The 12,073-nt window shown below is 42.8% G+C and overlaps 1 protein-coding gene across 4 annotated transcripts in view; it reads right to left on the bottom strand.

Annotated features, from left to right (window-relative positions):
* Nucleotides 1-763: 763 nt before the first annotated feature.
* ARID4B (AT-rich interaction domain 4B) overlaps nucleotides 764-12,073 on the bottom strand; it is a 420,630-nt gene continuing 409,320 nt past the window's right edge. Inside the window, exon 19 of one of the 4 annotated variants that reach the window (XM_072409208.1) lies at nucleotides 764-3,668. In XM_072409208.1, coding sequence (XP_072265309.1) covers nucleotides 3,319-3,668 — 350 coding nt within the window. In that variant the 3' untranslated portion in view covers nucleotides 764-3,318. The remainder of the gene's footprint in view (nucleotides 3,669-12,073) is intronic. The other 3 variants (XM_072409207.1, XM_072409205.1, XM_072409204.1) reach the window with 3 other exon arrangements.

Genomic DNA, 12,073 nt, shown 5'->3' with positions numbered 1-12,073 from the left:
TCGTTGATGGCCTTTCTCTGTTCGTATAGTCGGTCCAACATATAGATGGTGAAATTCCAACGGGTGGAAACGTTGCATATCAGCCCATGTTGGGGGATGCCGTTCTGCTGCTGCAGCTCAAGGAGGGTGTGCTTTGCGGTGTATGAGTGCCTGAAGTGCATGCAAAGTTTCCTGGACTTTTTTTTGATGTCTTGCAGATGGGTGAAAGACTTCAGGAACCGCTTGACAACCAGATTGAAGACGTGTGCCATGCAGGTTGCATGGCTCAGCCTTCCTTGAGGCAGCGCAGACACAATGTTCTTCCCGTTGTCGGTCACCATGGTTCTGATTTTAAGTTGTCACAGAGAAAGCCATGATTCAATTTCTTGATGAATCACACGGAGCAGTTCCTCTCCTGTGTGACTCCGTTCGCCCAGGCAAACCAGGTGCAGAACATCGTGACACCGCAGTGCCCTGCACATGTGGTATGCTGGAGGGGCACTGTGTATTGTCCCTGCAGTGGAGGACACAGTTGAAGATGAGGAGGCAGAGGCGGATGTTGTCGCAGGACCAGTGGCGTGAGAACGTGGAGGCGGAAGCGGTGTCACCTGGCCAAGTTGCTGGTGTGGCTGTGCAGTAATCACATTCACCCATTGGGCCGTAAAGGACATGTATTGTCCCTGACCGTAGATACAGCTCCACACACCGGTGCTGCTGTGCACTTTGGCAGACACGGACAGACTCAAGGACTGGCCCAGCTTCTATTCTACATATCTGTGCAGGGCTGGTACTGCCTGTTTCACAATAAAATGACAGCTTGGGACTCTCCACCTCTGCTCGGCACAAGCCATCAGTTCTGTAAAAGGTGCAGAGTCCACCACTTGGAAAGGGAGGGACTGCCGCACCAGCAACTTAGACAGGAGCACATTCAGCTTCTGCGCCGTTGGATGAGTGCATGCATAGTGTTGTCTCTTGGCAATCGCTTCGGTGATCGATTGCTGACGGAATGACTGACGAGGAGTAGGAGGAGGAGGAGCAGGACCATCTGGACCAGCAGAAGATGGAAATGACATACAGCTACCTTCGGCTGAGGTGGTGGAGCCCTGACTGCCTGAAAGCCGGTGCGTGCAACTGGGTAATGCAGCGGTTGCTGCGGCAGGCTGGACCACCACATCGGAGCCACTGTTCTCCCGGGCCACTTTATGGTGACGCTGCATATGTTGACGCAGGGCTGTGGTGCCAACATTGACACCCTGGCCACGCTTCACCTTCTGCCCACATATTCTACATATGGCCATGGTAACCTCCTCCGGTGGCTTAACAAAAAACTGCCACACCGCCGAGTAGGTGATTTTCCCCCCAACACTCCGCATTGACTGACTGCTACCGCCGCTGCCTCCGTGAACCCCTTCACTACTACTTCCCGGGCAGGTAGGCTGCAAGCAGGTGGTCTACCCCGGGACACATTTGGCTCCCAACCTCCCACTACTGCCACCCTGCTGACTACCAGCCATGCTACCACCTTGTTGGCTCAGCCACTGCCTCACGGGCAAGCTGCCACCCTCTTCTCCTGATGATGATGAAGCCCCTTCTTCACCCGGCTCCCAACAGTCTCTGGGTCAGGAGCCTGACCGCTCGCAACACCACCTCCCACGCCACTCTCCTCATCACTACTTGCCTGCCTAGCGGAGGAAGCGGCGGATGTCTCCTCCAGATCTTGGCTGGGCAGTAGCTGCTGGCTGTCCTGTACTAGCTCATCCTCGCTGTATAGTGGAGCTGAGCCCACAGCATACAATACTTCTGTGGCTGAGGGACCAGCAAAGGACAGAGGCAGGTTGAGGACAGGTGAGGGCACAGGGTCTGCTCCTGGGCTATGCCAACTAAGGGTTGTGTCTGATGAACCCACCGACTGTTGGCTGGGGGTGTCTGATGCCACTTGGGATAAAGTGGATGACCGAGTTAACCAATCAAGAATTGCTTTGTTGCTGGTCAAGACACAACCGCTAGATGACACCGGGAGCTCAGGCCTCTCGCTGCGACTCCTGCTGACACGCCTCCTCACTCTGCTGCGACCTCTGCCTGCGCCAGAAACATTTAGACCTCTGCCACTCCTCTGTGCATGGCCTGCCACTTTTCTGTCTGACAAACTTTTACTTGAACTAAATAAATTAAAAGCAATTTCACACGTACCTAAAAGGGACAAATATATTTTTATTTTTGTACAGAAATAGGCCACTAAACACTTTTATCACAAATACCTACAACAGTGAACTGCGTATATATTTTTCTTTTTGTACTCAAATACGTCACTAAATGTTTCACCACAAATAACTGCAACAGTGAACTGCGTATATATTTTTCTTTTTGTACTCAAATACGCCACTAAACGCTTTCACCACAAATAACTGCAACAGTGAACTGCGTATATATTTTTCTTTTTGTACTCAAATACGCCACTAAACGCTTTCACCACAAATAACTGCAACAGTGAAGTGCGTATATATTTTTCTTTTTGTACTGAAATAGGCCCCTAAACGCTTTCACCAAAAATAACTGCAACAGTGAACTGCATATATATTTTTCTGGATATATAAATTGCTGGAATGACAGAGCTGTATAATGGCTATTTGGATCCCCAAATAATCTTTCCCTGCACTTGAAAATTGCTTTTCTTGCACTGTCCCCAGCATCTTCTGACGTCTCTCCCTGCACTAAGATGCTGTGAAATGATTCCTCCCTATCCTTTCCCTGCACTTATAAATCGTTTTTTGAGTTTTTTTCTCACAATGAGGTTTTTCCTAACACTCTCCCTAGTGCCTGCACACGTCTCTCCCTGCACTCAGAATGCTGTAAAATGTCTTAATCCAAGATGGCTGAGGCTATTTATAGGGCTGTGACTTCACAGGGCTGGCTTGCTGCTGATTGGCTGCATGCATTGCATTATGGGTCATCCTGCCTCCCCAGAGTTCCTTGCCCCATGTCCTCAAACGTGTAGCCGCCATTATAGGAAAAATTGCGATTTGTTACCACAAATCACGAGGAAATTCGAATTTGTTGCGAATCAAATTTTTCCTGAAATTCAGATCGAATTCCACTTCCTCAGCTTTGATTCGCTTATCTCTAGTTCTAATCCTGATCTTTGTTCGTCAATCACAGTTATTGTATCGTAATTCATAATAAATCGTATTACTAACTGGAACTCCCAAAACTTTAACTGGAACAAAAAGTTGTTCTTTTCCAGCTATTGGAATTAGAGAAATACCATAGCATACACCTTGATTACATCATAACCATTTATTTACTCATAAATCAATGTGTTTCTTAACAAAAACAAAATAATTAGGTAAACTGCCCAAAATACCTAAGGGAGTTAATCCACTTAATTTCTATACCCATACAAAAATGTCCAATAGTATCATTAGAAGTATCAATCTCATTGTTTCGAAATATATTAATACAAAGTCTTTTCCTGAGGAAATTATCTTCTTCTTTAGAAGTTAACTCAACCTTGTGCTTTATGTTATTTAATTCAGGATTTTGAAAAATTAGCAATAATAAAGTAGTTATTGATAATGATATCACCCACACAAAAATACTGTTCCTAAAAACAATGCTTCTTATATCTTTTCCACTGAAACGACTTCTTTTAATGTTGTGATCATCATTTAGGTTGAACATTGAAGTTATTCCTGTAAAAGAAAAGCAGTATCCTTATTTTGGTACATACAAATTACATTGATCCACATGTACCCACATTTCCTGTTGCCTTTGTACATTTTTAACTGATTCAAGTGGTCTTTTTACTTTTATCATCACTTGTCTTTTAAAATCAAGTATTTCAAAAGGCCCTTCCCAATTACTTTGCCACGGCCCAGTTTTTTTTGAATGTTTTAACCATAACCATTGCTCCTTTACCAACTTTGAAGAATGGGGTGGTATAATCTTTTGCATACGCGAAGCCGCATGTGGCAAAATTGCATTCAGGTTTTCCTGAAGTAGTTGTAACCATTTAGTTTTTAAGATTGCATCTTTTTGGGGAGTGGACAAAAATGTTTTCATCTGGAAACACTAGGGATATCTTTCTTACTGTCAATAATTCAAATAGAGTGTATTGAGTAGCATAAGAAGTAGTGCTTCTAATACTCATCAGGATGAAAGGAATTGTATCTACCCAAGTATTGGCTTTGTCCAACAAAATTTTAGCAATTCTGTTTTTTACTGTTCTATTCATTCGTTCCACTATACCAGCAGACTGCGGATAATATGAAAAATGAAATTGTTGATGAATACCCATGATGGAACACATGGCCTGCATAACTTTTCCTGTAAAATGAGATCCCCAATCACATGTCAACTCTGAAGGAAAACTCCATGTAGTAAATACATTATTCATGAGTGCTTTTGCTGTTGTGATTGCATCATCTTTTCTGACAGGTAAAATTTCAACCCATTTTGAAAAAACATTAACCACTACTAAAACATATCTCAAACCATGTTTTCCCACAGGCAATGGTCGTATGTAATCAATTTGCAACGTTGGCCATGGACCATCAGCAGTTGAGACTCTTTGCAAAGGAGGTTTTTGTTCTTTTTGATTTGGGATTCATCTGAGCACAAATGATACAAGATTGAACAATGTCTTGCACTGTCTCATTTTTTCCAAATAGAACTTTTCCTTGAGGACCTCCAATAATCTTTGTTTTCCTAAGTGTCCTAAGCTTTCATGATTGAATCAGGTAAAGTGTGTCTGTAAATGTTTAGGTACTACTGGATGCCAAATTTCTTGAGAGTCATGATAGAGAACCCCGTTTTCACAAACAAAGGGAGGTTCTGGATCAACTTGAGAAGCAGCAAGGGCACAATTATTATCATTAATATTAATATTATTATTAAACAGGATTCATATAGCGCCAACATATTACGCAGCGCTAAACATTAAATTAAAGGGGTTGTAAATGACAAACAAATACAGACAGTGACAAAGGAGGAGAGGACCCTGCCCCGAAGAGCTTACAATCTAGTAGGTGGGGGAATAAACACACAATAGGAGGGAAGATATGTAGTGGTGGAAAGAAGTGACGGAAGAAGACGGGTTTGAAAAAATGGGTTTTGAGTGCTTATTTAAATGAGCAGAAAGTAGGAGCAAGCCGAATAGGACGGGGAAGACTGTTCCAGAGAATCAGGGCAGCTGTAGAAAAGTCTTGTAGCCATGCATGTGATGAGCTTATGAGTGAGGAAGTCAGTTGAAGGTCATTGGGGGAACAGAGAGAGCGGCTTGGGGAATTTTTTTTTACCAGGTCAGAAATGTAAGAGGGACAAGAACTGTGGAGGGATTTGAAGGCAAATCACGGGAGCTTGAATTTAATTCTAAAGTGAAATGGAAGCCAGTGTAGAGAACTGCAAAAAGATGCAGCGGAAGAGGATGGGCGGGAAGGATGGATGAGTCTGGCTGCAGCATTCATAATAGATTGTAGAGGAGAGAGTCAGGTTAGTGGAATACCAGGGAGGAGGAGGTTACAGTAGTCCAGATGAGAGATGATAAGAGCATGTACAAGGAGTTTTGTTGTCTCTGGGGAAAGGTAGAGGCAGATTTCGGAGATGTTGCGTAGATGAAAGTGACAGGACCTGGAAATGTTCTGAATATGGAGGGGTAAATGAGAGGGAAGAGTCAAAGGTGACGCCACGACAACGTGCCTGAGGGGAGGGCCAAAAACCAGTGCTGTTAACAGGTAAAAATATGTCAGGAGGAGATTTTGAATTTGAGGGGGGATGATGATGAGTTTTGTTTTATCCAGGTTTAGTTTTAAAAATCTGTCAGATGTCCATGATGATATGGCTGACAGGCAGCATAAGACCTTATCCAGGACTGAATGAGACAAGTCAGGGGTGGACAGGGAATAAAGAACCGGTCCAAAGACTGACCCTTGGGGAACACCAACAAGGAAGAGAGTGGGACAGGAGAAGTTACCATTGAAAGAAACTTGAAAGGAGCGGTCAGACAGATAGGAAGCAAACCAAGAGAGAACAGTGTCACTGATACCAATGGAGCGCGTGATTTGTATTAGAAGGGGGTGATCAACAGTGTCAAAAGCGGAAGAAAGATCAAGGAGAAGGAGGTAAAAGTTGCCTTGAGCTCTAATGAGGTCATTGGCCACGTTAGTAAGGGCTGTTTCAGTGGAATGGGCAGCTTGAAAACCAGACTGGAGAGGGTCAATTCAAGGCATTCAAGAAGTTTAGAGACTAATGGAAGGAGGGGGATAGGGCGGTAGTTAGAGGGTAGGGAGGGGTCCATTGAGGGTTTCTTCAGGATAAGGAGAATTATGGCATGTTTGAAAGCGGAGGGGTATATACCGGTAGAAAGGCAGAGGTTGAGTAGTTCGGTTAGGGCAGAGGCCAGGGTGGAGGAATGGGCACAGAGTAGATCAGAGGGAATTAGGTCAAGCGGACATGTAGTAGATGGAGATGTTGAGAGAAGAGAGGAGACTTTGACCACTGTAACAGGGCTGAGGGAGGCCAGTGATGATTTACAGGTGGATGGGGTGGGTATGGTTGGAGTGGCTCGGGGAGCAGAGACATCATGTCTGATTTTGTCAATTTTATCTCTAAAGTAGGTGGCTATGTCTTGGGCCAAGAAGTTTGTTGTGGGGGGAGCAGGTGTGGGGTTTAGGAGGGAGTCAATTGTTGAGAAGAATTTGTGTGGGTTGGAAGCTTGAGAGGAAATGATAGCGGAGAAAAATTTTGCTTGGTGACAGGGAGTTCAGTGTTAAAGCTTTGTAGCTTGGCTTTGTAGTCCATGGAGTCAGCGCTGAGGCCAGATTTTCTCCACTTGCGCTCAGCTGCAGTAACAATCTTAGTGTGATTGTTGTACCAGGGTTGGGGGTTTGCAGGGCAGGTGTAGCAGAAAGGGGCAGGGGCAACTTTATCTAGAGCCAAGGAAAGAGAGTGGTTTAACTGGGGGGGCAGATACATCTGAGGAGATGATTTTGGGGAGAGTGGGGGTTAGGGCCGCAAGGCAGTTTGAGAAAAGGTTGTGGTCAAGGTTACAGATATCTCTCTGCCATTAACCAGGTCTGGGATGTGGCAAAGTGGGGCAAGAGTTCCATAGGTTGAAGGTTATAAGGTTGTGATCAGAAAAGGGAAAAGGTGATTTGTCAAGTGTGAGGTTGCAGAGTTTTGAAAATACTAGGTCTAAAGGATGTCCAGCAATGTGTGGGGGGCCATTGACGTTCTGTGTGAGTTCAAATAAGGAGGTAATGAAGATAAAAATCTGCAACGTGACAAATGGTCCTTAATCAACAAAAGAGCTTACAAGTGGAATCCCTCCACAACTACCACCCAACCTCCCACCCAGCCTCACCAACCGCAATCCTCCCCTTACCCCCCTCCCCCACTTGCCCCCAACCCAGTACCCCCATCCCCCATTCCCTCCACTGTACCCCCCACTCAGGCTCCTATACCAGCCCCTCCTCATCCTCACACACCCATGTCCTTTAAACCTTCTCTTTTTCCGGAATCATGCACCAAAGGTAAAAAGAGATACAAGAGTGACCACCATGAGCTCACCACAGAACCCAAAAGAACACCCCTTTTGCAATCACCCAATTTGTTAGAAGAACCGTCAACCCAACCCAGGCCCCTTCCAGACTTACCCTTTGTTCCCACTAGATCCCTAGTGGAATCCACCACCCTACCAGTCCCCCTACCTAGATACCCTCCCACCAATCTTGGCCTCCCCCTATCCAGCCCACCTCACTATCCATCTCTTCTGGCAGTATTATCACTAACTACTCACTCTTCTCCAAGCCCCACTGAGAACCCAAGACCATTTGATATAGACTCCCAAACATCACCAGATACTCACCTATTATCTTACGTCCAAACCCTCCAGATCTTCCACAACCTCTCTCCCTCTCCCCTCAAACCCCCATCTCTGCCATCAACTAGTTGTGTCCTATTACTAATCCCATCCCCCTTACCCATCAATTAACGATCCATCCAAAAAACTCAGAAGTCTTTTTTAGGACAACTACACCCTCAGATTCACTCCCAAATCCCCAAACAAAGCTCAATGGATCAGTCTGACCTTAAAACCAACAAGAATCCAGAAATTTAGGAATTGTAAATCTATCATAATACCAACTCCCAGAAGCAGAATGCGAAGTTCTGATAATGGGCCTTTTCTTTTTGTACCCCTACCGATTACAACAAACTCAAAGTCATAAAAGACATCAACCTATTCGCTCGCAATTTACTGCTAAAATGTATTTACGACCCTGTCAAGGAAGATACCTTTACCAGTACAGTACATACCTGCAAGGATCTAAAGATGGAAGACTTCAGAGTCCTCAGGGACCTTATGCAACTACTCACGAAAAATGAACCTGACTTTACACTTCCAACAACTGAGACACCTACAACTGATCAAACCAACCCTCTCTTGAGAAAACCCAGATCCAGCTATTTCCCTCAACTATCATTAAACCCAAGTATTCAACTGTTCGCGGATCTTGTTACAACTGACAAGTTCCCATCCAAAATCACTGGTTAGGAGTATCCTTTTTAACCAATATCTACGCCTCAGATGCAACCCCTCCACGGACAAAATATTTAACATAGAGGCACAAGCTCTATAGGAAAGACTTTCCCAACGGGGCTACTTGAAGAAAATACTAAGAAAAGCTTACCAGAAAGGTCTGAACTTATCCAGAGACAATGTTCTCTCTAATACTTCTAAACAATCCAAAGGCCCAAACCACAAATGGTTTACAGGAAAGCTCCATTGCTCAAGGACCAATTAGTCTTGAGCCACTTTTGTTCTAAACCCTATACCGTACATGACACAAGAGGCACATTTAGGTGTGGCCGCTGCCCACAATGTAAATGGATACATGAATCAATGAATATCCTCCTTCCCAACGGTACCTTGTACAGACCGAGACATTATGTCGACTACACCACACCAGGAGTTATTTACCTACTCTCCTGCCCATGTGGCACCCTTTATATAGGAAAGACCAAAAGACCTCTGTGAAAGCGCATTTACGAACATATTTATGCTATTGCTAATGGAAAAATAACCACCCCAGTGAGCTATCATGTAGCTACAAAACATAAATTTTACCCCCATGGAATTAGGTTCTATGGCATAGAACATATTCCTCTCAATCTAAGAGGTGGCGACATCGATACACTTGGAATGTAGGTGGATTGTCAACCTACAGGCAACAAAGTATCCAGGACTGAATGATGTACTGAGGTATAAACCCTTCCTACCCAAATTGTAATATTCCCTAATATACCACAGAATACCTATCGTCTATACCATCTCCATATATACCATGAACCCAACTTCAGCGTCATTCTGCATTTTTTTATTTATCTATATTTCTTGCTTGGCACATGGCAATTTTAAAAAAGCTACATATGCAGCTTCATACCCACCTATCAATTAACTTTAATTATAATCTATATAACTTTTTCATTCTACATCTGCAACTGTCACTCTCAATACGTGACTTTTGCAACAGTTTCAATATCTCTGCAATTTTCTGAAAATATGACAGCTGCATGATGTAGATAATACATTTATTACACTCTCAAGGTTATTAGATTAGACAACTACCATATCACTATGTATTATGCTCTTTAAAAATACTTGTCATATGTCATTATTAACAGATGTTACACTTGTTACACTAAGCACAGTTCTGCACCAATGCTGTTATCAATACTTTTTTTTCTTTTTCTTTTCTGTAATGTGTTATAACTGAACACAAATTATTACTATGTTGTATTATATTACATGTTAAGTCACTAATATTTCTTGCCTATGATTATGGTACTCCATATTCCATAGTCTCTTGCACAATGCTCAGGTATCTACTCTAATCTACTCCTCCCTAGCCTAATCTGGGCCTATCTCTCTCTTTTTATGTAGTATCATGTTTACATCCCTTATTAACCCCCCTAGCATTCTAATTCTGTCATTTTTCTGATGCAAAAAGTGTTCCTATTTTTTTTGCATAGAAATTTTTGTTTATATTGTGGGCCTGTAATTGTTAGGATTAACTCTCGGGTATAATAATTATATTTATTTTATTATAATCAGAAATAATTTATTACATATTTATAAATCATTATTATAAAAAATAATGAAATAATAGACCACAACAATGTAATTTATCAAAAAAAATATTTTATCAAAAATTTCTCACTGAAATTTTCCAAACAAGGGTGCATTTTTTTTAATTTTTTTGTATTGGATTGGATACGGGAGTTTGTATTCAATCCAATACAAAATTAGCGTTTGAATTTACCAGTTATGTACTTTGTATTAATTTTATATTATTTTGTATTGGATTGGATACACGAGTTTGTATCCAATCCAATACAAATTATGAAATTGAATTTACCAGTTATATACTTTGTATTTATTTTGGATTATTTTGTATTGGATTGGATACAGGAGTTTGTATTCAATCCAATACAAAATGAGAGTTTGAATTTACCAATTACACACTTTGTATTTATTTGAATTATTTTGTATTGGATTGGATACAGGAGTTTGTATTCAATCCAATACAAAATGAATGAATGAGTTTGAATTTGAATTTCCCGCACACGCGCCGACATCATCGCGCACGCAGGGAGAAGCCGAGCGGCTTTTTTTTCTCCGCCGGACAGCTTCTCGTTTCAGAAGGCACCCGGCGCTGGACGGAGAACGATGCGGGACGATCAGCGGGACCAGGTAAGAAGCCGGCCGGCTTCTTGTGTTCCGCCGGCCGGCATCTTGTGGAACACTGCTCAACTAGATGCCTGAAAATCTTTTTGTAGTACTTCCTTTGCCGTTTCCTCATCGCTGGGTAGAATGTCATGGCTTGGTCAGCTCTGTCTACACCTCCCATGGTGTTGTTGTAGTCAATCACCACCTGTGGGTTCATCACTTCTTTCCCACGTTTTGTGTGTACCAGAACGGTGGAGGCATCATGGACAGTACTCATCAGGCACACATCTTTCTTGTCACGCCATCTCAGGGCCATCATCATCCTTCATTTCTGCCAGGCTACAACTTCTCCTGTCTTAGCTTTCCTTTTGCAAACAGTGATGGCAGGTTGCGCCGGTTAGCCCTAATGGTTCCATAGGCATCTGGTTCTGTGTTGCAGAAGGAACTCGTAAAGCTCAGAAGAGGTGTAGAAATTGCCAGTTGTGACACAATAGCCCTGACCTAGCAATAGCTCAATGAGGGATAACAATGAAGATGTTGCCAATCCATAATGGCTGTATCTGGGGTTGAACTGTGTCCCTTTTCTAGTGTATTCCAAATGTAGCCAGATGAGGATTCGCACAGCATATACGTTTTCACGCCAAATCGTGCCCTCTTTGACGCAATGTACTGCACCCAACTGAGCCTCCCTTTGTAAGCCATTAGACTTTCGTCAATGCTGACATCTCTTTCTGGCACATAGGTTTGCTGGAAATTTTGTAGAATCATCTGAGACATTTCCCAAATTTTCTTCAGTTTTGGTGCAGGATGGGTAGTCTCATGAAATTCTTCATTGTTTGCGAAGTGCAGGTACTTCATGATGAGGGAAAAGCGGTATTCTGGCATGACTAAGCCAAAAAATGGAGTGGCAATCATTTTATTCTTGGACCAGTATCACTTCTGCATGAGTTTGCCCACAACTCCCTGCAGGATCACCAAGCCCAAAAATAGCCAAATGTCATCCTTGGTCACAGGTTCCCACTTTCTGCTTCTTGCAAACCTCAGGTGTGAAGCACCTTGTTGTTGACCAGCGTACCTGCATAAAACAAAATAAAAAAGGTATTTTAGGATATGTTCTTTTATAGTGTGAAGGTTGCAAGTAATATGTTAGCAAACAAAGCAGCATACATGTTGGCATAAAATTTTTTTAAAAAGTTAGCAAACACAGAGCAGCATACGTTTGCATAAAAAAAAATTAGCAAAAAGGTTCAAAAAGTTAGCACAAAGCAGCACACATGTTGGCATAAAAAAAAATTAGCAAAAAATTTCAAAAAGTTAGCAAACACAGAGCAGCACACATGTTGGCAAAAAAGATTAGCAAAAAATTTCAAA

This window comes from Pyxicephalus adspersus, chromosome 4, assembly GCF_032062135.1.
Source record: "Pyxicephalus adspersus chromosome 4, UCB_Pads_2.0, whole genome shotgun sequence".
In the NCBI taxonomy this organism is placed as follows: domain Eukaryota; kingdom Metazoa; phylum Chordata; class Amphibia; order Anura; family Pyxicephalidae; genus Pyxicephalus; species Pyxicephalus adspersus.
This window is presented reverse-complemented; position numbering and strand designations above follow the sequence as displayed.